At 46.8% G+C, this 26483-nt stretch overlaps 1 protein-coding gene across 2 annotated transcripts in view; it reads right to left on the minus strand.

The window, feature by feature from the left end:
• The window catches only part of LIG1 (DNA ligase 1), a 502345-nt gene that overhangs the window by 249636 nt on the left and 226226 nt on the right, over positions 1–26483 (minus strand). For both annotated transcript variants that reach the window (XM_085616644.1, XM_085616645.1), the window contains exon 12: positions 20887–21053. In XM_085616644.1, coding sequence (XP_085472770.1) covers positions 20887–21053 — 167 coding nt within the window. The remainder of the gene's footprint in view (positions 1–20886; positions 21054–26483) is intronic.

Here is a 26483-nt window from a genome sequence, read left to right on the forward strand (position 1 = left end):
GGTGATTAGTTTGCCCTCTTGGATTGGGTAATTTGCTTGAGTTTTATACTGGTCAGGCAAATGCTGTAATAGGGTTTCCAGTTGGTCATAACGGGCCCTATCGTATCTAGCCAGCAGTGCTTGAGTGTTGGCTATGAGCCAGTGATTGGCTGCCTGCGCAGCTACCCTCTTGCCAGATGCGTCTAATAATTTTGATTCTTTATCAGGGGGTGGTGCGTCCCCGGAGGTGTGTGAATTAGCTCGCTTTCTAGCATTGGACACTACTAATAAGTCTAGAGGCAGCTGACCTTTGATGTACGCAGGATCGTCAGGGGCAGGTCTATATTTCTTATCTATCCTAGGATTAAGACTCCTGGCCCGTACAGGATCTTTAAATATGTCAGGAGCATGCTTAATGACCCCTTTAACCATTGGCAATATCTGTACAGTTTTTTGGGACTGTTCAAATGTGTCTAGAAGAATATCCTCCTCTGGTGTCTGAGTGCATGTGCACCCCATGAAATACAGCAGCCCTATTGAGGAGTTGTCCAAACCCAATATGATCATCTGGGAGAGATGGGTTTGTTGGGTACGGTTGGGGGCTTGGGAGGTCTGGGGGATCTATTGGATCATTGTAATCCCAATCGTCTTGTGGTGGGTCATCTGGATCTGTGAACGGGTCATTAATGGTCACCACCCACCTCTAGGTCGTCATCATCATCGTCTGGAGGTGGTGTATGTGGTGGAGAAGTTACAGGCTGAGGCGGTGTAACAGGTTTGGGGAGAGGAGGGGTGTTAGAAGAAAGGACAGGAGAGGAAGAAGACATAGGTGATGTGGCACAGTCCTTCACAGGCATTGGAGGGGTTTGTGGTGTGTCCAATTTCCCCTTCTTGCATGGCACAGCAGTGACATGTCCTGTTTTAGGGTTGATATAGATCTTTTTCTGCTTAGGATCAACAGGATCCGGATGAAAAAGTTCCTCCTCCTCCTCGATAACCGCTTTCGGCGCTGATTATTTCGGTTCCAAGTGGGGCTGTTGCTGAGTCTTATGCTCTTTGGCCTTAGGAAGCGTGGTAGAGTCCTTAGGCTTGATTTTCGGTTCCGAAGGCTTTTGTTTAGGAGCTGTGGCGTGATCCTTAGGTTTAGAGGTGTTCGACGCCGGCTTATCCACGGGCTTCGATGTGTTCGAAGCCGGTTTGTCTTTGGAAGTGGAAGAAATCTGAGCCGATTTCGGAGCAGAGTGTTCTTTTGGCTTCGGTGCCGAAGGTGCCGGTGGGACTAGTACATGCGGTTTGCTCAGTCCTGAGCTGCCGGAAGGCTTATCTTTTTTCTTCGGAGCCAGGCCCAGAGGCGGGGCTTCTGAAGTGTGCTTTAGGTCGCGACTGGGGCCAGCAGGCAAAGTCTTCCTGTGCCTTCTGCTTTGGTGTGGGGGTTGGGGTAGGGGCAGTAGTACTCACTCGTTGCCCAGGAGTGATGGGGTCGTCTGAGTCTTCTGCCTCTGACACGATTTGGAGATCTTCAGAAACTTCTTCTGGGACATCTGAGCCTTCATCGAAGAGGTCGACCGGTTCCGGGGCTGATCTCTGCGCCATGACGTGTCGTCGAGCTCGACGATCTCGAATGGTCTTCTTTGATCGAAAGGAGGCGCCGGCTGGGCAGATGGACTAGTCGTGTTCTGGCGAGAGGCACAGGTTACAGACCTTGTGATGGTCACTGTGTGGAAATTTTGCTCCACACTGGGGGCATTTTTTGAAAGGCGTCCTTTCCATGAGCCGTAGGCCCTACGGCGTCGATAGGCCCAGCGGCCCGCATCGACGACTGGAATCGAACCGATGATAGGAGAGTCGAGATTTTGATGTGTCTAGTCAATCCGAAAGGTTTGTGAAAGTTCTGTGCGTCAAAGTTTGAAACTAAAGTTTCGAACCGGTGCGCAAAAGTTGCATCCGAACCCAATGGCGGAAAAAAACAATGTGAGGATGGAGTCGATACCCATGCGCACGATCGTCCAAGGGAGGAGTCACCTATCTTGTGACTACAAAGACTTCTTCCAAGACAATAAGGTGCAAGCATCCGAGCCCAACAACAGATAGCGATCTAATGCTAAGTGTGAGATCTGCAGCTCATATGCCTCGAACATATGGGTTTATTATTGGCCAAGAGAGGGTTTTTTTTTTCCAATCGGCCCTTTTGTTACCCTGGGAAAGGACGATCTGATTTGCTGGCAGTAACTTGAAGAAAAATGTTGCAGCTCCAATTACAGGATACGGGAATTCTGGAGGGCACCCATGAGTGGCTGGGAGAAGAACCTGGTCAGAGGCCAGGGACTGCACCCAAGCACATGCTGTGCACTAATTGGGGGTTGGACACCCACATGGTTGAGGTGCAGGGTCTGGCTGCAGGACAGGCCCTGTGACCAGCCTGCAGCCCTGCATGGCAAAGGCTATGAGCGGGCAGTGGGGGGAGCAGAGGGGGGAGATATGGAATGGGTCAATCCACCGCTACGCACAGCCAAAAGCTGTCCTCAGCAGGGAAGTTGGGTGAATAATATAATCAAAAATCCCTAGAAATTAGCAAAAAACACAGAAATCCTCTGAGCTAACTAGAACTTGCCTTACCATTGCACTATTTATGATCCCACATATTATATCACTTATGACATGTAAAATGACATCACGGACGACATTATACAATCATTGTGACACTGTCCTATTGGGACTTGAGGTAATTCAGCACGCTACATCCGTGGATAATTATCTATTCACCTTAATGGAGTTACCAACTTAAAGACTTCACATGAAAACGCGAGTGCACCACAAAAGCTTCCGAATCACTTTGGTGAGTTTGGTCACTCGAGAGGATTAGAAATCAACACCACTAAGACAAAACTGATTTATGTTAACTCACAAAAAATTCAAAGGAAGATTGGCTTATGACTGTGTGCCACTGGAGAGGGTAGGCTCCTTTGCATACTTGGGAGTTACTCTTGCTGACTCCATGTCCTGAAAATGCCATGTCAACAAGGTGATCCTACAGCATAAACAAATAGTGGGGGCTATTTACAAAGAGCATAGGGTTTCTTCCAGCAAAACAATAGCCCCAGTCTCCTAATCTATGAATCGAGGGCACTGGGGTCTGCTTTATACAGTGCTGAACTGTGGGGCTGTGTAAATATCGATGAGCTCATTAGACCAGAGAATACGTTTTGGAGAAATATTGCCCACCTTCCACCGAGCACCCTCTTGTGCCCCCTGACATTGGACATGGGCATACAAAGGATGGAGAGCAAGTGCAGAGCATGTCCGTTGTTGTTTTGGAGGCGTCTCTGGTCTACCCCCCCAGTTCGCTCACTGCTGCCTTCCACCATGTAATGTAATCTGGCAGCTCCAGTCAAAATAAAGTGGCTTGATAATATCCGAAGGTCACGTCATTCTTTTGGGCTGGGTGACCTGTGTGAAGCCCTTCTGCAGTTCCCATTCCCCCAAAGGAAGCACTCAAAAAATGTATTTTGGGTAAAAGCAGAGTATGATGAACTCCACAGAATGGCAAAAGCCCTCATGACAAATGATTTGACACATTTTAAATCGCTGCATGCGTATGAACAGTTTTCGGACTATATTAAAGTACCACTGGATCAAACATTATATTTCATGTTTAGAGTAAGCAAATTACCGCTTAAAGCTTTTACCTATAAAAGGGCCTCTTCGAATTCCTGGCTTGTGTTGCATGTAATCACCTGAGGGAAAACATAGCACATGCCTTGTATGCTTGTCCTGTCTATGCCCGTTCATATTGGCTGTCACCTTTATGTAAAGAACTAGGCACATGCAACCATAGTACAGCCCTCTGTATTCTCAGATCAGACTGCCAGCCTTTATATGCACGCACTGAGCCAGGTTTTTGGGGCAATGTGGTTGACCCGCAGGCGGGCTTCATGTATATGAACAATTGCTTCTGCATTTTTTTTATTCCTCAGCGTAATTTACATTTTACTCCCTCTGATTTTTATATATGACAAATATTTTTATGGTAATTTTATGAAGTGCTAATTCTGAGTTCTCTGTATTACGCTATGTTTGTATGTGCTTTTATGGCTTTTTGATAGCCAAAATAAAGTTTCATTGAATTGAATTAACTTTACATGACTTGCAATTTTATGTCGAGAGGTTGAAAGGTATACATTTACCACTGAAAAGATACTTTCTGTGAGGCCCTACGATCACCTCATAATAGTTTAGTTAAATAAGCTATACACGTTCCCGAGACTGGCACAGTGGTATACAACCTTAAAGCCATATTTAAAACACTAGTGTGAGAAACAATATTTAAGTGGGACACGCTTACATTCTAGATTATTCTACAATGTATCAAAATCAATAGCAAAGTAATGGAAATAAACATACACACCTTATTAAAGGCCTTTGTACATATTAGTGTATACTACTCTATTGCAGCTACAGTTTTAGCCTTTCTCACAGATGTTATTGAATAGGCTTCGGTTTTAAGTCCCAATTTACTTTCAATCACATCTCTAAAACCTACATCAGGTGTGCTCAGGCCTTTACCTTATTCAACCCAAGGCAGCACTTTTAGTCCAAACTTTAATGGTTTGTAAATGGTGCACCAAATAAAGTTCAACATGCACAATTGCCTACAAGAATTACACTATTTTCATGCTAAGCATTCACATGTGTACTCAGTAACTCTATGATTCAAATGACTATTGTGTTATCAGTTAGGTTGTGCGGGATATAATATGTGAGTCATAAGAAGAACCAGGGAGGGGTGCAGGCAATAGTAAGCATACAGAACTAGAACCTCTACATTTCAGTGTTTGTTGTTGTTTTTCTTTTAACTAAACATTAGACCTAATGTTTAGTTTAAAAATAAAAAAAGCCTATCTATAACAGCAGACACAACAAGCTTCACACGCCAAGAAGAATGAACAATCACCTCTCATAAGAGCTAAACACTGCTAATATACTATCAGGGTGCACAAGAAACTTCCCTTGACACTACATCTATCATCCCAATTGCCAAGACATCCATCTACAAAAAACAGATTCAACCCTCTACACAACCTGATCCTGATCGTAACAAACTCAAGGTCCAACACAAAAACAGTAACTAACCTGAAATGTATGTGGCACAATTGCAGATCAGCTGCTAAACATGCGAATGATATAGCAGATATCCTCTTTGAGCAGGGATACTCAAAGTACGACCCAGGTGCCGCAGGAGGCCATCCTGACCTTTAATTACAGCCACCTGGTGGACAGCAGCACTGGGGTGCTTTCACTTGACAGAGCAGGAACATTCAGAAAGCTGTGAAACAGGCATTCTTTATTTACTCATCAACTAAAGACGTGGTAAAGAAGGTGTCCTAGACAACTTATTTTTAGGAACACCTTTAGTTTTAAAGACATCTTGCACTAAACATGTAAAAACATGAAACTCTGCAAACTTCAATAAAGTGGATTTTGCTAAAATGCATGAGTTTTACCTTTGTAGATCAGATTATATCACTGCACTGAGAGGCACTTTTTAGCAGCGATAGTTTTCAAACATGATCTAAGCAACATTCTTGCCACCCCCCATTCTGAAAACAAAGTCAGTATGTAACCAAGAGGCAAGTCATTTGTCAGGTGCAACTTGTGTTTAGTCTCGGTTGTTATATAAATTGAAACAACATTATAGTTGATTAAATAAAACCCAAGAGAATGTTTTGTATAGCACACATACTGAACCTGAATATTTTAAGCAGCTCTCATATGTGGTAATAAAGAAATAGGAGAAAAAGTGAAGTTAACCAATGGCCTAGGATCACACAATTTCGTCAAGTGGGGAAGCCAGGATTGATACCAGGTTTTCTGGTTTCACATTTTGCAATTCAGCCACTAGATGAGTATCTCTTTCCCCCTCATGTTTTACATTAAAAGTTAATGCTTTGTCTTTAATACTTGGTTTATGAAAATAGAGTGTTGGCTGCAGACAGAAGTCATGCGAAGGCACGGTTTGTTGTCCACACCATACATCTGATTTGCATCCCCCTACGCTCACCTTTCATCACCCCAACCCTCACATTGCTGGCACCGGTGCGGCCCTCAGGTAGGACACAGACAAGGCTTTGCGGCTCCCGGGGAAATGTTTGTGAGTACCCATGTCTATGGGGATGATCTGGACAGTCTGTTAAATGAAACCTGGCTCAACCCAACATCCGCTCCTGTACTGGGATTTTTGCATCAAGACTGTACTTTGAAGCAGGACTATAGGAACAACTGAGAGGCCAGTCCAACTTTTTTAAATTTAAAAAAAACATCTAAAACTTTGGCTGTTCTCCTGTCTTAAGAGGCAATATTTGGACTTTATCGCAGGTTATCTCTACAAGTATAGTAGTTATTCAGCGCCAAGACGCCATTGGCATTTGCGCACTTTAGAAACCATTCAATATCAATAAGCGACTCTACTTCCAGTCAAGCTAGTACCCAACCTTGGGAACCCACTAACCCTGCACTCACAGCAAGAATACTGACCAACACTCCTCACCTGTCCCAAGAAAAAACAGCCTTCTGGAGCAGTTTCAGATTTCGGTCTGAGGAGACAATCCAGAAAACCATCCAGTCAATGAAACCTACCACACATTTGGATGATCCCATTCCATCCCACCTGCTGAAAGAGATCCACCAATCCAGCACTCCCTTATGGACTATAATCGTGAAAGCATCTCTCCAACAAGGATCACTCCCAGAACGCCAGAAAATGGGCCAAGTATCTTCCCTAGTACAAAAAAACGGGCACTGACCAGAAAGACTTAAACAACTTCCAACCAGTATTCAGTCTGCAGCACCCTATCCGATGTAGCAGATATTGACGGGGGCGTTCCACAAGGATGTACAGTTTTACCAACGCTCTTCAATCTCTATATGGAACAAATCACTTAAATCCTTAAACAATCAAAAATCTCATACCACATGTATGCTGAGGATACTCAACTCTACATCAAACTCTCAACTTAAGAGGATATCAGGAGACTGGAAGACACCCTGACGAAAACAAAGGACTGGCTGGCACACAACCATCTAAAACGGAATCCGATGAAAATCAAATACATTCTTTTCTCCCCATTCATTGAATCCCTGCAACCGCAACCATGGTCTCCTAAACTCAAATCGCTAAACTGTACCCCAACCAACTGCTACTCCATAAAATCACCAGGCATCACACTAGACAAACTAAACATGTGAGCTCACATACAAGCTACAACCAGAAGCTACAACCAGAAGCGCTAACCTACATCAGCACCTCCTAAGAAAACTAAAACCATTCATACCGCCAGATGACCTCAAAATAGCAGATCAATCTCTAGTGCTCTCATTCTGGGAAAGCAACTCTCATAGGTCGACCTAAAGTCAGCCTGACCCAAATGAAAGTGACATTAAATGCAGGAGCAAAACTTAACAGGCACACGTCGTTATAACCTCATTTTCCCATCACTCAGGACCCTCAACTGACTCCCAGTTGAAGCTAGGATCCAACAGAAGGTTGCATGCACAACGCTCTACACAATTCTGCTCTCAAATGCATGGTGAAAACGAAGAAGCTATCAGGAGGCAGAAGGGATTCTAGAAGTGTTAAATCCATCATGCTAGAATCAGCCAGATTCAAAAAAAGAGGAAAACTCAAAGCCACACATTCGCTGGATTTGCTCCAAAAATATGAAACTCCCTACCACCCCCAACAAGAGCAATTACCTTACTCTGGTTTTTTAAGAAGGAAGTTAAAGCTGTACTACTAGAAAAACTTGCGTCATAATAGAATCATTTTAAAACTGTCATTCATCTAATTTTATATGGCATCATATTGTTTTATACCTAGTTCTTCGATATCTATGTACAGCAGATCTTAATTAACAGTTGTTTTTACTGTACAGCAACCCTCATCAGCTCGCTTTGTATAGTGCTCCGATACCATGATGGTCATGTTCGCGCTTTATAAAACACGCTAAATAAATGAAAAGGCTTTGTGTTTCAACACCCAACAACATGATTTTAACATTTACTTTTTTCAGTGAAAGAAATATATTGGTTTACCCCAGACTGTAGACTGTAGTTACAGTTGGGTGTTAGTTTCCATTAGAAAGAAGATGTTTAATTTGCCTATAACTGGGGCACTGTTTAACGAATCTGCACAAAATGTTCCAGTCAAGTGACCTGTTTCAGCACATGAAGTTTCATAAAGATCTATTCAGAACATATGAGATGGGGTAGAAATGTGCATTTTCCATTGTAACTTGAGTAGGAAACATTGCTGTCTGTTAGATTTGGCACAGAGGTAGATGTTTAGTCAAAGCAGTGCCTTTTTTTGCATACTGTAAATCCATTCAGCAGTTTTTGATATTGGTATTGCAGAGAGGTGTATGACACGCCTTGAAGGGTTCATTTCATAGATATCAGAACCATTAATTTGCATACTCTTCAAAGATATGAATATTCCAATTTTCCCAAGATAATACATTTTTTTATACGATTTGTGAAATCCACCAAGTAAAGTAAAGTTACCAACGCATTTCACTTTCATATTGTATGCAACCATTTGACGGAATCACCTTCCTAAACTACAGTATGCCCCCAACTCTCCAATATCTTATCATGCTTCTGTGGACAGCCACGTACAATATAAACAGACTGAGTTGAGGGCACAAGTTCACTACCGCCCTCCATTCCATCAGGCACGGGGCTCTGGGGGAGCTCAATCTTCAGACAATGTCCTGCTTAGCAACCAACGTGGCAACACCCACAAGTGTACGATCAGCCCGGGAGCTGCCAACCTCAACCATGCCCAGCAGGGCCACAGTGAGAGTCAGGGCAAGGTCCCACTGAATGACCTCCAGAAGTTCACAGAGTATTCGTTGCCAATATGGGGAGATAGCCAGGCAGGTCTAAACTGGTATAAATCATCTGGAGGCGTGGAACAGCGGAAGCAGGCAGGTTGGAGGATCCTACCAGCACGGTGTAAGCATATAGGGTTGAGGTAAGTCATGTGTAGGTAATTTAATCAGCCAGAGGCGTGAAGCAATAGCCAATGTGGGAAGAGCCAGCCTGGCCTCCCTCCAATCCACCTCTTCGAGATCACCAACCCAGCCCTTCCAGCGGAGTTGGAGTGTGTCCAAAACCATATGGGTGTTTGCAATGAATGATTGATAAAGTTGGGAGCCCGCACCTTTACCAATGAGAACCATCAGCAGCTTGACCTCCAGGGGACTAAATTGCAAAACTTCAGTGTCAGGTGGGATGTTAGCTAAACGTTTTGGCGTGGTGGCAGAGATTTCTCGAATTGCGTTTGATTAAGATTGTAACAATCCTGTAGGTCTCAAAAGGGCAAAATGTGTTTCCCCGACCAGACATCCCCAAGGACTGTGATGCTGATCATATCCCATTTGTGGAAGCCCTCCAAGCCTGTTGAGTGATAGAGCCAGTGTTACCTCCGTAGGGGAGTTGATCCCCGTCCATTTACCATTCCAGCCTAGAAATCGCAACGAGGATCTCCAGCAAAGGAAGATCACACGAGTGAGGTCAGGCAGGTTGCAAGGTACTGGAGCACCGCACAGCATATCTAGAACACGTTGAAATCCCAAAGAAGAAAGCTCTCCACAATATGCTGAATCATCCCAGCCAATCATTAACAATTAGTTGGGAGGCCAGATAATAACATTGGAGGTGCACCATCCCCAGACCACCATCATTATACAGAGATTGTTAAACATTGGGGAATGCAAATCGGGAGCGTCCGCCTCCCCAAAGAGAGAGGTGGAGAGTGTCAAACCAGCATGGGGGAACTGGTAGTGGAAAGTGTTGGAATATGTATAGAAAGGAAGGGAGAATCATCATTTTGAAGAGGGCGATACGCTCCATCACATGCAGGGGAAGCTGCAACCACTTCATGAGGTCGCTTTTCATTTTGGACACTAACTGGGTCAAGTTGAGGTATCTTGTGAGGTCAGAGAGCAGGGAGTTGTGAAACCTCAGGCACTTGAAGGAGAGGCACTTCACTGAGATATCAGACTGCCACAAGTGGGCACTGGTGTCGCCTCTGATCAGGACTAGTAGAGATTTGGATGAGTTAACCCGGAGGCCTTAGCAAATAATTTGAGAATTTCGAATCATTGGGGCCCGAAGTCTGGGGGTTAGCCACAAACAGTAGAACATTGTCTGCATAGAGAGCAATCCTCTCCGCTGGCCCTCCATTGAACAACAACCTGTTGAGTAGGGAAAAGTGGTAAAGGGCACTGATAAGGCGCCTCATGTACTTCCAGAGACTGGTGTGTTAGAAAAACTAGCGCTGCTGGGGGAACGGGATGCACCCAACCTAGAGATTAACGCCTGAACCCTTCTTATACAGTGTCTCGAGCGGCACCCGGGCATGAAGCCACATTGTAAGCTTACGGGAAAGTTGGGGTCGTGGTACCCAGGGTTCTCCGCCCCAATAATGGGAGTCGTTTACAAAAGTTCCAGATGTCCTAAATGGGGAGAGCCCGAACCCATTTAAACAAGGGAATGGTTTTAAGAAGGTGGACAGAAGTGGAGGACATTTTCTGGTGTTGATGAGATTTTCCAATGGAAAAAGGAAATTAGGTGGTTGTTTTGAATTTGGTGAATTCTGTTTATTGTTCTTGCAGAGGCTGGAACAAATGTGCACAAGGACACCCGGCACGTGTTCTGCCCATTACGGAGTGCAGGACTGGGGCTTTTTCAAGGCATAAGAGCTATTAAAGGAACTAATAAACTACTTGAAGGTGTACTTGGGGTATTTATCTGGCAATTTTTCTGCAGTCAGGACCAAGCTCCATTCGGTAGGTGCCTACCAAACAGAGCTGGGTCCTTACCGTGGCTAACTTTAGCATTATGCAACAAACTGACTTAATCAGCCTGCGACCTACAGAAGGAGTAGTTTGTTTTCTGTAACTCCAGTTCTGTAGTAGGGGTATCTCTGTTATAGTCATAATCTAGTGAATAGTCCCGCCCATGTGCGTGGACCCCGGAGCAATAAAAAATAATCTCTAAAGGTGACAAATCATGCAGACCTGCATACACCTTTAAGAGAGAATTTAATTTAAAGACAGATAATGCAGCCTATACCCACAGGCTACACTGTCCAGTACTTCAACTAGAATTCCACCAACATCCACAAACAGCACTGCCTGTCCAGCTTTTCTCCACATAGGAAAAAACCCTGCCTCTACCAGCAAAAGCCTCTGGAATGATAGAGAGGAAGGAGTGGACAGACAAGCCCCATAGGCTGCCATTATGTGGCTTAGAACAGGATACTGTGCCTTTAAGAAAACTTTCCAGATTTCCAGAACTTTCCCCAGTATCCCAGAATGCCCAGCAGGTCCCATTTACTTTCAGTTCTTTTTGAAGGCGTAGCACGCCAGACCTGTAGCATTCTACATATGAATAATTATCCCTCAACCGGGGAGGAGGGCGGGCGCTTATGACTATAACAGAGATACCCCTACTACAGAACTGGAGTTACAGAAAAGAAACTACTCCTTCTGTAGTAGGGGATCGCTGTGTATAGTCATAATCTAGTGAATAGAATGGCAAGCCCATCCCCACACAACAACAGCGGTGGGGAACAACAAGACAAAACCACTACTGTGCGAACAAATTTCGCAGCGAAGCCTGCCCAACCTGAGCATCTGCCCTGGCATCCGAGTCCAGACAGTAATGCGCAGCAAAGGTATGGACCGACTTCCAAGTGGCCGCCTTGCAGATTTCCGCAATAGGAACATTACGCAGCAAAGCCGTCGTGGCAGCTTTGCCCCTGGTGGAATGAGCCTTAGGTTTACCCCCTAAGGTCTTATTAGCCTTTTGATAACAAAATTGTATGCAGGACACAATCCACCGAGAAATGGAGTGCTTAGAGGTCGCAAGACCAGTCCTGACTGATCCATAATTAACAAACAATTGGTCAGACCTACGAATATCCTTGGTCTTATCCAGATAAAATTTCAACACCCTCCGAACATCCAGGGAATGGAGAGACCTTTCCGCTGGCGAAGAGGGATTCTGAAAGAACGTAGGTAAAGTTATGGTCTGGTTGACATGAAAGTCAGAGATAACCTTAGGAAGAAATTTAGGGTGAGTACGCATCACAACCTTAGCAGCATGAAATACAGTATAAGGTTCTTGACAACATAATGCCTGAAGTTCACTCACCCTGCGGGCCGATGTAATGGCCACTAGGAACGCCGCCTTCCAGGATAGGTGCTGCAATGAAGCCTTGTGAATGGGTTCAAAAGGCTCCTTCATCAGTCTGGACAGCACCACATTCAAGTCCCAGGAAGGCGAGGGAAGTCTGACGGGAGGAAACACTTTCTTCAAGCCTTCCAAAAAATCCTTGACCACAGGGATCTGAAAGAAGGAAGTCTGTGAAGGGCATTTCCTGTAAGCAGTCAAAGCAGCCAGATGAACCTTAATGGAATGGAAATTAAGGCCAGACTGCGCCAGATGTAAAAGGTACGGAAGGATGACATCTTCCTTACATGTCGTCGGATCAAAGTTCTTGGACTTACACCAGATACAGAACCTCTTCCACTTGTAAGCATAGGATGTCCTAGTGGAAGGTCGTTTAGACTCCTTCAGTATGTCCATACAATCGTCTGGTAGATTTAGATGGCCATATTGCACTATTTCAGGAGCCATGCCGCCAAACTCAAAGACGAGAGGTTGGGGTGCACCATCCGCCCCCCGAACTTCGTGAGAAGGTCCGGCCTGCACGGCAACCGCATGTGAGGAAGGAGAGACCGGTGAAGTAGGTCCGTGAACCACCACTGCCTGGGCCACTCCGGGGCGATCAGGATCATCCGCGCCCTGGACTGGGACAGCTTGATGAGCACTGCCGGAATCAGGGGAATGGGTGGAAAAGCGTACAGAAAGCTGTTCGACCAATCGATCCATAGCGCATTCCCCAGCGTCCCCCGCTGGTAGTACCTGATGCAAAGTCTTGGCATTTGCTGTTTTCGGCGGTGGCGAACAGATCTACGTCTGGAGTCCCCCACCTTGCAAAGACTTCTCCTAGTACTTCGTCGTTTATGACCCATACGTGGTTTTCCTGAATCAGCCTGCTCAAGGCGTCCGCCTGAGCATTCTGCACCCCTGGCAGATGCGTGGCCGTAATAGTCAGTCCTCGGGCCAGCAGCCAGTGCCAGATCACCTGCGCCTCCTGCGACAGAGTGCGCGATCTCGACCCCCCTGCTTGTTGAGGTAATACATCGTGGTTGTATTGTCCGTCTGTATCAGCAGCGAGTTGGTCTGGAAGGACGGAAGGAAGGCCTTCAGTGCCAGGAAGACAGATCTGAGTTCCAGGAAATTGATGTGGTACGTCGATTCCAAAGGAGACCACTTTCCTAGAATCTACAAGTCCCCGGAATGCGCTCCCCAGCCCTGGAGAGACGCATCCGTCACGACACTCGTCGTGGGAATGTCCTTGTGGAAGGGAACCCCCTTGAGGAGGTTTTCCACCGAACACCACCACTTCAGAGACTGAAGAGCATGCAGCGACAGTCGTATCTTGTCGTCCCAAGAGCCTGTCCTCTGATCCCACTGATCCTCCAAGCACTCCTGCAGTGGTCTCATGTGTAGCCATGCGTGAGGCATGAGGAAGATACAGGAGGCCATCGATCCCAGTAGAGAAGACACCTTCCTCACTGTCGTCGATGGAGCAGTCCTGAGCCTTCCGAAGGAGTGATAACAGTCTCTCCTCCGAAGGAGACACGCTTGCTGACCGCGTATCGATGGAGGCTCCCAGGTACTGTATGCACTGGACCGGAGTCGGGACCGATTTGGACATGTTGACGTGTAACCCCAGCTTGTGCAAGAGAGCGCACGTCCATCGGAAGTGATCTTGCGCTTCCGAGAAGGATGAAGCCTTGATCAGCCAATCGTCCAGATACGGGTAGACAAACACCTTGTTCCTTCGCAGATGTGCCGCCACCACCGCCATGCACTTCGAGAAGGTCTTGGGCGCAGACTTTGGCCCGAATGGCAGTACTGTGTATTGATAGTGATTGGCGCCGACTTGAAATCGCAGGAACTTCCTGTGCTTCCGTGCTATGGGCACATGGAAGTACGCATCCTGTAGATCTATGGCACAGAGCCAGTCTCCCCATTGCAGCTGAGGGTAAATCTGGTGCAACGATAGCATGCGAAACTTCTCTCTGCGAATCCATTTGTTTGCCTGTCGCAAATCCAGAATGGGCCTGAACTCGTTCTTGTCCTTCTTGCGAACGAGGAAGAACCGAGAGTACAGACCTCTTCCCCTTTGAGACAAAGGTACCTCTTCTACCGCCTTTTTTCTCAACAAGATGTCTGCCTCCGCCTGGAGCTCTCTCAGCTGGAACTGAGAGCTGACCGGCGGAATCGCTGGAGGCGGGCTGATAAACCGAAGACTGTATCCATTGCAAACAATATTCAGCACCCACTTGTCCTGAGTAATTTTTCTCCACTCTGCCGGAAAAAGTTGAATGCTTCCCCCCACTGGAGTGGGTAACGGTTGAGGGGGAAGTAGCCGCTCAGGGCCGAGACCCGGCCGGGCCCTTGGTAGTGGTAGTCGCCTACTGGCCTCCTCTACCCCTCTGGCGTTTCTGAAGGGCTTCCGGAACTGCTGCTGTTGGTGCTGCTGCTGTCCCGAACCCTGCCCACGCCCTCTGCCCGAAGACCCGAACCTCCTCTGGAACGGGCGCTTCTTCTTCTCGGCCTTCTCCAACCCGACGGCCGTCAGGGTTTCCGCCTCCGCCTTCATGCGTGCCATCTCATCATCCGCATGTTTTCCGAACAGGGTTTCCCCCGAGAAGGGCAAGTTGGCCACTCTGTGCTGCGACTCTGGTTTGAGGGACGTCAGGCGCAGCCACGAATGCCGCCTCTGGTGGACGCCATGACAGTAGGCGTGGGCGGCCAACAAGGAGACATCCGCCGCCGCGCCGATCACCTGATTAGAAACCAGCATGCCTTCGCGCACTGTTTCCAAGAAGTCCTCCTTCCTGTCCGGGGCAGCAGGTCCGCATACTGCTGCAGGGACTCCCACAGGGCCCGGTCGTAACGGCCCAACAAAGCCCCTGCACTCGCCGCCTACATGGTGGTGGCGGCGGTCCCACACACCTTCCTGCCCGCAGAATCCAGCCAGCGGCTTTCTTTGTCAGGCGGGACCGTCGATGAAGGGGCGGTCGCATGTAGTTTCCTCGCCGCCGTCACGATGACCGAATCCGGCTTCGGGTCCATCCTCAAAAAGGTAGGGTCCGACTCCGGGGCCCTATACTTTTTCATGAGCCTGGAGGGGGCGGCCTTCGTCACCGCGGGAGTGAGGAACAGCTCCAACGCGGGTTCCACCAGTCCTGGTACAAGGGGCAGTAGAGGGCGAGACAGATGTTTCTTATGAAGTGTCTCGAATATCACGGACGTCGTGGGTGTTGGAACCGTCACCGTGATACCCAACTTTGCTGCCCCTCTCAACAGCACCTCTTGGAAAGAGACCAAATCGTCCACCGGAGACACCCTAGTCCCCGGCGAGTCCGACAGCGTCGGGGAAAAGTCTCTGGTCGATGATCGCGTGTGCGACCTGGACCTGTGCCTCCTACGGCGTCGTCCTGAGTCCGACGATGACAGTCCATGGCTCCGTGATCTTCTCCTCCTGAGAGAGCGGGAGCGCGACCTCTTCGGCTTCGGTCTGCCCGCCGGTCTAGCCGGTCCCGGCGACCGCGGGCGTCGCGGCTTCGGAGTCCCCTGCGGCGGAGTCGGGTACCTCGGAAGGGAAACCGACCGAGGGGGAACCGCCGGCAGCCCAAATGGAGTGCGTGGTAACGACCGAGGTGGGGGCGGCGGAGGCAGTGGCTGCGGATGTGGAGGCGGTGGTGGCGGCGGTGGTGGAGGCGGAGTCGGAGGTGGTGGGGGAGGAGGCGGTGACGTAGGCATCCGAGGAGGCGTATACACCACAGAGTACACCGATCCCGATGACTCTCTCTTCATCGACGGCGACCTTCGCCTCGACGGCGACCTTCGCCTCGACGGCGACCTTCGCCTCGACGGCGATCTGCGCCTCGACGGCGATCGTCTCTTCGACGTCGACGTCGACCGTCTCCTCTTCACCGACGGCGAACGGCGATCTCCCCTCGACGGCGAGCGCCGACGCCGGGTCCGATCTCGATGCCGACTGCTGGACGGCGACATCGCCGAAGATGCCGATGTAGTCGACGGCGGCCTGTTCAGGTCCCTCGAGGTCGACGCCGCTTCTCCCCAGAGCCCTGGGGAGACGGCGAACAGATGGTAGTCATCCTCCTCGATGCCGCCGACGCCCTCGACGGGGAGTGGGGACGCTTACTGGTCTTCCTGCCCCTGGGGAGCCCCCCAGAGGCCTCAGTATGGGCCAAATCAGCCCCTCCAGACCCACCTGGTGCCTTCAGCCTTCTCTCCTCCAGGACTTGAAGCCTGATCTTCATTCTGTCCCTCAGGGTCCTGGCTGAGAACGAGTGGCAGATATCACAGTCTTCAGGCACGTGGGACTGGGGAAGGCAACCTATACACACCTCGTGTGGATCTGTTTTAGCCTTTTTTCTACCACATTCCGGGCACTTGTCGAACAAGCCAGGCATGTTGACAGTACCAGCCACTAAGCACTTGAAAAAGTGACAAAAATTGACAAAAACTACAATAAACCCTTGAAAAGGGGAGAGCTCAATGCTCCAGGGTCCTGCTAGCAGGAGCCGGAAAAAAGAACTGAAAGTAAATGGGACCTGCTGGGCATTCTGGGATAATGGGGAAAGTTCTGGAAATCTGGAAAGTTTTCTTAAAGGCACAGTATCCTGTTCTAAGCCACATAATGGCAGCCTATGGGGCTTGTCTGTCCACTCCTTCCTCTCTATTCTATCATTCCAGAGGCTTTTGCTGGTAGAGGCAGGGTTTTTTCCTATGTGGAGAAAAGCTGGACTGGCAGTGCTGTTTGTGGATGTTGGTGGAATTCTAGTTGAAGTACTGGACAGTGTAGCCTGTGGGTATAGGCTGCATTATCTGTCTTTAAATTAAATTCTCTCTTAAAGGTGTATGCAGGTCTGCATGATTTGTCACCTTTAGAGATTATTTTTTATTGCTCTGGGGCACATGGCGGGACTATTCACTAGATTATGACTATACACAGAGATCCCCTACTACAGAACCTTTTCGCTAAGTGCCCATGATTCTGGGTCTTGAGCCTTAACTTTTGGATGAGCAATTTGGGGATAAATACCACAAGTACAGGCCTAGGCAGCGTCATGCTGGGGAGTCTCTCTCTCAGGGCTCCACGCTGATGAGACCTTACTCAGTCGCCCTTCAGTCCCCCATCAGAGTGCAGGGGCTCAGAGGACGAAGAACCATCATTGCAGTTAGGGGGGTTTAATAGGAACGGGGCCACTGCTTCTTCTGAAGCCTCGAGGGGGGGAAGAGGGGCGGAGCGATTGGTGGTGCCTCGGGACGACCGACTGCTGGGGGTCAGCCGGTCTATAGTGGCACGTGGGTCTCTTCTCTCCTCAACCAACTACCAGCCCTGCTCAGGGGTATCAAAAATTAAGGACCTAGATTCAAAGAGGACTTTGAGTTTTGCCATGAAGAGGAGCATGTACTGGAGCTTTTGCATGGCAGCTGTGAAGAAGTGGCGGTGCTGCTAGACGGCCCTGGTATGGTCATGAACTAGCATATTGTGCGTGTTTTTAAAACAAAGTTCGGAAGGCCAACGGGCTTCTATGAGGAGCACATCCCAGTCCCGAAAATTGAGATTCCATGGCAAATCAAGGGGCGCACCAGGAACCCAGGTGGGACGCGCGGATCAGGGATCAATGGGCCAGTTACACTACGAATCAAGGGTAGAAGGCCAAATCTGGGACCCGTGAGTGAAAGCAGTCCTTCGGGAATTTTGCAGCATCAGGCATCTCCGAGCCCTCCAGGAATCCAACTATCTGCAGATTATCGCGGCGTGAGCAGTTCTCAGCATCCTTCGTCCCCTCCTCCAGGGCAGCCGCCAAGATCAGAAGTTAGGCCACCTGCAGTTTCTGGATGTAAACCTCATCCTCCATGGAAGACACACAGAACTAGGCCTTGTTGACTCTGATGACAACATTTCGGAGATCTTGGCAAAGGAGCACCACGTCCATACACCCACCCTGTTTTCCAGGGCCGCTTGACAGTGGCAGCTGACCACGACGTGAAGGGCACATAAATACATAGAAAAAATATAAAAAAGAAATATATTTAGACTTACCCGACGCTCTGTCTTCCTCCTCCGCTGATCCCAGACTGGGCCACACTGCGCTGGCTCCCAGATGCCAAATCTGGCATGCTATTCACAGCATGACAGCAGCGCTGAGATTGGTCTGAGCAGCCTACTACGCTGCTCAGACAGTGCCTAGGAGCCTGTGGCTTTTCTCCATCCAACTGAACAACACAGACTAGTGGAGAAATGCTAAATGTTCATGACGGTTTGGCCGGCCTAAAACAGCCGGCCAAACCATCATGCACACTTAGTAGTGCCCATTACTCCTCCTCCTCCTGAAGCTCAGAAGGATGACCAGGCCCCACAAATCTGCTACCCAGCGGAAGCAACAGTGAAAAAGAAAATAATAATAATGATTGTATTATCATTTTCCTTTTCCCCGTTGCCGCTACTGGGTAGCAGTAGTGGGGTGACACTCCTCCATAGTGGAGGGGCCACCCCTGCTGTCTGAGTCTTGCATGGCCTTAAGGATAGTGACCAGATTGGGCTTGGCTTGTCCCAAAGAGTCTGCCATCCCAGAGAAGGCCCCCCCCCCCCGAGCCCCTGTCAGCACCGAAGTTAAGTGGTCAGTTTTGGGCTGGGCCGGGCAGGCAGTGGGGCTCTGTTCTTGCCCACAGTGGGTATTAGGGGACCAATTTCAGAAGTTTGTGAAGAATAGAAAACTTTTCCCTGGCTTGCTTACCATTAGGCATCACAAGCAACAAGGGTGTGGTAGGTGGTGGAGCTTGTGGGGATTTTCCGCATGCAGGATGAGGGAGTGGTGCAGCGAGGTCTCCTCCTTCCCCTGCTTGCCCTTCAGCAACATGGGCAGCCAGACACCTGTGGTGTCAAGCAGAGTGAGACAAGCCCCTTCACTGATGTGTGGGCTCCAGAGTTGTACAAAAGTCTTGGGGCCAGGGGCGCCACCAGCCAGGGTGCCCCCCCCCCCCCACGCATCCAGGTCAAGAGGGTCCCTTGCCGCGGAGAATCCACTAGGCCCTAGCCACCCTGCTGGGTGGGCCGGCAGGAGCATGGTAAGTCCCCCAAGGCATAGTAAGGCCCCAGGGACTGCTGCAGGGGATGGTGGGGGCAGCGAAGCAAGGCACAACCTGTCCCTAGCCCAGAGTCCAAGGGCAGCAAAAGAGGAGACACACCATGAAGCGGGGGTGGGGGGAGAAGTAGAGGGGCAACAACCCTCAGCAGCAGTGCCACCTTCACAGCAAGCAGAACGCAAATCCAAGGATGGGGGAGGGGGGACTGCTCTAACCCGCAAACAAAGGCATTCCTGAGGGAGAGGGTGCCATCCCCCTCTGCAGTCTCAGCAACAAACAATTTTCCCTCAGGGCTGGCCCAAGTCCCGCAATGTTCCCTGCACGTGGCCATGGGTCCAGCAAGGCATAAAGAAGTGGTCCCAGCCCAGGTTCAGGGCGAGCCCACACTGCGTGGTGCCTCCGCAGGGCCAGAACAACTGTACAGCACTCCCCAGGGTCCGCACACTGTAGAGCAGCCCTCAGACCTCTGCAGGGTGACCGCGTCTCAGAAGCAAGTCTGCCTCGTCCCTGCTGTCCTCCTCTGGTCCCAGCTGTAAGGCAGCTGCACCCAAGGCCACATTACGGCACCCGCGGCGAACACAGTCTCCATTGGGGCATGGGGGGGGGGGAGGGGGGGGGGGGGGGAGCAGCAGGTCCTTGGCAGTTACTTTTTTACATTCGGCCAAATAGAGATCTTCAGAGGATTGGCGATCTGACTGGCTGGTAGCAACAATATTTTTGTTGCTGTTGCCATTAAAGGATTTAAGACACCGTGCATGTGGCCAGGAAAAAGGGAAGAATGGAATATGAGGTGGTGTCTAGATCAGGACTTTCAGACTGGATAACTTGTGCTTATATGGAGATTTGGGTTTTGTGACAGGTTGATCTTTGTATTCGGGTCCTGATGTATTTTGTACTGAGAATTTACATCCTGCACCCAATCACCTCGGACAGATGAAGATTCCCTAATGTAGAAAGGAAATAAGCCCCAATCACCATGCAACTGAAGGATGGATTTGGAAAAAATTCAAGGGACAAATGGGAAAACCAGAATGTGATGTTCTTGCTAATCTGAAATCTCAGGAAACCACCAAGAGAGGATTAGTATGTGGAAATGGTCAGTCATGGAGGATATGAAAGATATCAGCTGGTAAAGAGGAATTTATGAAGAAAAATAGGTGAGGCAATGGAATCATTTAAATGTAACTGAATAAAATCAAGAAATGGTAGGAAAAAAGGGGAAAAAAGTGTCCCCCCCATTAAAGTAATGTCCCCCCAAAAATGTGAGGTGAAAATAAATAGAGAAAATCCATTAAATTACACAAGGTCTCCAAATGCTACAATTAATTAGAAAAGGTACAAGCAGAAAATGTACACACCACAAGGAACTTCCTGCATGCTATGTTCCGCTGGCTCAAAACGGTTATGCATTAAGAATACAAAATACATATGCAAATGTAGCATTTGTGAACATCATTTTAAACAAAATAAATCCGTCTCTGCAGATCTTAGCTGAATTAACCTAATACTTATGTGTTAACTGTTAGACAAATCTCCAAGAGTTTCCCGCTTAATTTCATTATAATAAAGCTCCACACGCACCGCGTTTCCCGACATCCTGGCAATCTCCTTAAGTTTGTTAAAAACACCGAAGGCAGAGAGTTTAGGTGGAGCAAACATTGTGCGTTGGTTACTGCGGCTGCTTTCTGCCACCAATCCCAGGTCTCCCTTCTCCTGTGCCTCGGCCTTAATCTTATCCAGCTGGCGACCTGTAGGTAGAGAGCATAAAAGACTTTAAGAGAGCATTATCCAGGCTAAAAGCCCAAAAGAAACTAGTTAGAATCCATGTGTGTGGAATAGACACCCCCTCATGCCCAGAGATTCTGCATTAACTCTCTCAAGGTCAGCATTCCAGTCTCCAGGTCGAGGGAGTGGGAAGGAACTAAACACTTCTCAGAGGCTCCAGAGTGAACTCACTGGTGCACATAATACATGGGCCAGAGCAGAAAAGATGGAGGAGAGCTAAAGAAAGATTGGAAGTAGAATTTAATAAAATGTGGTCATCAACATACCGATTTTAGGTTGCCTTAGAGAACTTTGAGAAACTGGAGGTGTCCAGAAAATATATATAAATAGCAGATTCCTGAAGTAAGGTAGAAAACTGGTTAACTGCAATTTACAAGGAAATCAATCTTTAAATGATGGATGAATAGACGTACATTTTCCTGGCTACAGATGTTTGGGACATATCTATAAAAGGGACAATTCATTTTGTTTTAATACATGACTTTCACAAAACATCTTTAGGTAGCTAACCACATATGTAACCATATTTATTTTCATAATTTTTAGGAATTAGACCAAGGAACAACAATAATGGCCTATTCACTACTGGGTCAGAAACAAAAAGCAGATATTTACTAATTTCCATATATAGTTTACCCTTACAATAAAACCAATGATACCACCAATAATAACAGATTAGAGCCCATGGTACAGAAAATGACCACTACGTGGACAAACAATACCAGGGACATGCGGAGGGTATAAAAGGCTCCTCACTAAGCAGTGTGGAGGCAGGTACTCCCATTGTAGAAGAGGCATGAGCAGAATTTGGCAGTAATGAGGATGGAGGAGAGGTAGAGGGGTATTTATCCTACCCTATGTCCTATGATGATCATAATAACTACACTTCCCCGATGGGAACTACATCTCATTTATAAGCAGTGTTTGCAAGCAGGTAGGTTATGGTCCGGAGATGGGCAGTGTAGTGTTCTGGGCTGCCATTACACAATCAAGAGGTTATCACAATGCTTACAAATTCCAGAATAAGCCCATCTTACTAAAAGAGAGTCAGATAAAGGGCACTAGTCAAATACAAAATCAGCAAAGCACATATCCCTTAAATGACAGGGCTGAAAACATGTGGAAAAAACCTCTTAGAAGTGAAAAAAACGGCTCGTAGGCAGTAGCATATCTGAGCTAAGAGGTAAAAAAAAACAAAAAAAACAAGCATTTGCAATGCAATCTGTCTCGCCTGGGACCTTATATGTATTTAGCTATGCAGCACATTAGCCTGGGTGCTGAAACATCTACTGTTCTTTAACATGGAGGGAAAGTAAGCAACAAACCGTGTGACACACCAGGTATGGGAACACATGGAGAGAAATATTGGCTTTCAGCAGGAAATGGTATAGTCCGAAGCTCTGTTTTTAATATAAAATCAGGGCCTTCCGTGGTCATATCACTGAAAATACAAGATTTAAAAAAAATATTGTCTACGGGTGCTCGTGGGAGACAATTTCTATGGACTGGAATCTAGAGAACGCTAAAGTGATTCTGGTATTTTACTGACCTCTGCTGGTCGTTTTCTATCAAGAAAGTTAAATAGAGGCAGTTGCCAGAAAAATAAAAAACAGAAAGACCCTCAGCAGAAAGCAATTCTGGTATTTTACTGACTTTCGCTAGTCGTTTTCTATCAAGACAGTTAAATAGAGGCAGCTGAACAGAAAAAAATGTCCCTAAGCGGAAGCAGACAAGTCCTAGGGCTGATCTCCAGTGCCCACAAAGTACATACGCCCACAAAGTACATGCACATATAAGTATATACCAAAGTATATACAAGAGGTCTTGAACGCTCGACCTAACAAGGCGATGTTTGAGGGGACCACAAAAGTATTTAATGAAAATTAAAATGTGGTGTTTTGAAACAAATACTGCTTATTATTATAAAAGAAAATTATTTGCCTTTATGGAGGAGGGGAAGGACCTTACTTATCCAAAGCAAACATTTTGTAGATCATGGTGACATTGCTTGCAGTATTTTTGGACACTGAGGTTTTGGATAAAATAACAGAATTCCTGAAGTGTTTAAAACTAATAGTTTAGAAATTATTCATGCAGAGTTTGAGAAATGTAGTGACGATGTTGGGTCCTTGGTAAGAAAGCATTACCTGCTATATTTATCAAAAGACTTGAATGGAGGGATATTAGCATCTATGCAGATGAAGCTTTTTTGATATTATCACTATTCCTGCCGGAGGATTAAAGATTTCTGTCTGCTGTTGCGATCTCTATGTAACTTGCGGCAGCACTGCTGTGTGTTCATATAGTGTTTGTCAAGCACTGCTGTTAATGCCCGGTGAAGGTGTTATTTGCAGAACCCTCGATTCACATCTTACTTCTTTCACAGAGCCTCAGTCATAAGATATGACTGACTTAAGTGAGAAGGATGCTGAAAACGTTATGAAAAACCGATAGGCAACGTGAGCTTGCATAGCCAGAGTTTTAAAAGCCTGAAATACGGATTGCTCTTTATGGGACATTGTGTTGAAAATTCCGCTCTTGTGGCAGCATTTTTCAAGGTTTTCTTGGGTATATGCATGCCTAGCACCTGTGGGGAGGCTCAGCATGCCTGCATACACTAATGAATTGGAATATATCATTAGTACTCGCTCACAATTTCAGGCAAAATGGTGCTGTAGATCAGCCATCTGAACACCCTTTTAACAAAACAAAAAAAAAATATAAACTTGAAAACCATGCCCCACTCAAAATATCCTTAAAGAAGATCTGGCATACTTTACTTGTCCACGTCCAGTACGAGGAATGTTATGGCTCATCACTTTCAAAATTTACCAGCCACCACTAACAGCAACAAATATGTATGTGCATCCGGGACCCACTGGTTGGAGCGATTGGATTTGCGCATCAGACCTCAAAACAGGCCATTGGTAATGGTTAAGGATGGGGAAAAGAGTGGAATTATAAGCAGATATGGGGCAGGAGCAGCAACAATAAAAAAAGACGAACGAGCAGGATCAATTTAGGAGAAATAAAGTGCTGACAGTCCCTATCTGTGAACGTCAAAGAGTAGGGGGTGTAGAGGAAGACAAAAAGCTTGCTGGGCTGCACAGAGCAGGTCAAACAGGATCAATGCAGGCAGCGGTGATAATCGGAGAAAGACAGATCCCTTTCTACATGTCATGCCATGTCAGACCACGGTGAAGCTTTCGAAAGACAGCACCGGAAGAAGCTATGAAAGAATCCCCTGTGGGTTTACGCTCTTAAGTGCCAGAACCTTGGGGTATTCTCAAGCTTCGGTCAATGCACACCTGTGTAAGAGGGGGCTCAGGGAGGCAGTCCAGTAGCAGGAATCTGCGGTTGTGTGAATATGGCATTTTAATATTTAGAAATGGTTCAGATACCTTTATCTCTTTACCCGCTTTTACGGAGATCCTTTCTTCATAAGCCACCTTGTCGGGTTACAAGTTAAACTTTCCTAAATCTGAAGTCATCCACTAAATAATACCTGTCCATATTACCTGTAAGGCTTCCGTTAAAGTTCTTTAAAACTCTTAATAGTACTTTAAGTATATACTCTATGGCATAACCGGAAAGCCTGCATCTCTTTATTTTCTTTGTTTGCACCTAAAGATCGGGGTGGTGTCAATTTCCCCAACTTCCGACAGTATCACTCTTCCTTTCTAATTAGTCAGGTTTTACCATATTTATCCTCTCCCGAAACACCCTTCTTATCAGTCTAGCATAGATTGGAGGATTCCCCGATTCATCCCTTTCCCTTTTCCTCGTTGGCCTATTTTTCTCACCCTCCTCGCTCATTTAAGTCCCCAACCATCTTACAATTTATATCAACTTAATCCGGTCATTAACAACTCTCTTTCATCTTTGCAAGTTTACCTAGAATCCCCGATATGGCATAATAAGTCCATTAAATTTTCCAACCGTACTATTTTTTTGAGAGACCGGGTGGCCAAAGGAATAAAAAAAAGTTAAACACTTACTCCAAGGTACGCATTTTTTATCCCCTCAGGAAGTACAATCCAAATTTTGCCTGCCTGCCTCCTCTCTTCTTAAGTATGATTCTTTAAGAAGGCTCTTAACCTAAAAGTTCTCTCTAGATCTCCTTCATTAGACCCCCCATTAGAGCCTTTATCTACCTCCCCTTCCGTTCGGTCCGCCCATATCTATAAATATCTTAATTTTTCGCTTCCTAATTGCCCCAAGAGTAAAAGTGAACTCTTATGGGAATAAGATTTGCAGCATACTCGCTCTGTACACACATGGAACTCTATCTGGACACAAATACAACACACCTCCTGTAATTCCAGCACCACTCAAACCCTTTATTACTTTTATCAGAGGTTATATTTAACCCTATGTTTATCTCCAAATACAACTCCGAACTATCTCCTAATTGTTGGTCTTGCGCAAACACCCCTGGCACATATTTACATTCCTTTTTTCTTTGTCCTAGCATCTCCTCTTTTTGGACAAAAGTATGTAAAGTAATCACCTCCATGTGCTCTATTAATTTTCCTTTTGACATGTACTCCATATTCTTGGGCAGTAATTCTGCAAATTGGTTTGGTGCTCGCAAGATGGGCACGTTTGTGGATTTGTTGCTTGCCATTGCCTTTCAGGTTATTACCTCTAACTGGAAGGACTCCACTAAGGTCACTTTTTCCAGCTGGTGGAATCTTCTCTGTTTTCACCGGCTGGATAGAGCTTCTGCCACTACCTCTCAGCAGCTACTTAAAAAAACAAAAACAAAAAAATGGTCTCCACTCACCAACTATTTATCCCTGTCTGTAATACGTAACAAAGACAGTACTTTTGTCTTCCAGCCACCTTGAGTATTGTGCTCTATACTTCTTAAATTGTTCGGATTAAGATAATATAGTACTATCACTTTGTTATCTGAAAGTTTTTTAGTGCCTGTATCGGATATTCTTATTTACTATATTTGGTAATGATGTTGACTTCTTGTTTTCTTTTTCTGTCTTTTCCTCTCTCCATCTTTTCTGTCTGTATCTACAAAATATAAAATGCTCATTTGCTATGGTACATAATTCTTAATTACTGCTCCTAGCTTTTGGTTTTACCTTTTGTCAACAGTAGTTGTTATATCAGGTTTTCATTTTGCCATGCTTATATACAGGTTATTTCTCGTATTTTTTCATAATTGTTGTTGTAATGTTGTACCTTTGCTCTTAATTGCTTCAATAAAGCTCCTTAAACACAAAAACAAAAATTGAAATGGTGCTAGTTAACAGTCCACTGTCACCTTCCCGGGTGTGCAGGTTTGCCCGAAGAGCGCCTTCTGGGTAAAGGGTGAATGTTCCTGAGAGCCACTTGGGGAAGAGAAGACTAGCAGTCTGCAGAAGACAGCGGCTAAT

This window comes from Triturus cristatus, chromosome 7 (assembly GCF_964204655.1).
Source record: "Triturus cristatus chromosome 7, aTriCri1.1, whole genome shotgun sequence".
In the NCBI taxonomy this organism is placed as follows: domain Eukaryota; kingdom Metazoa; phylum Chordata; class Amphibia; order Caudata; family Salamandridae; genus Triturus; species Triturus cristatus.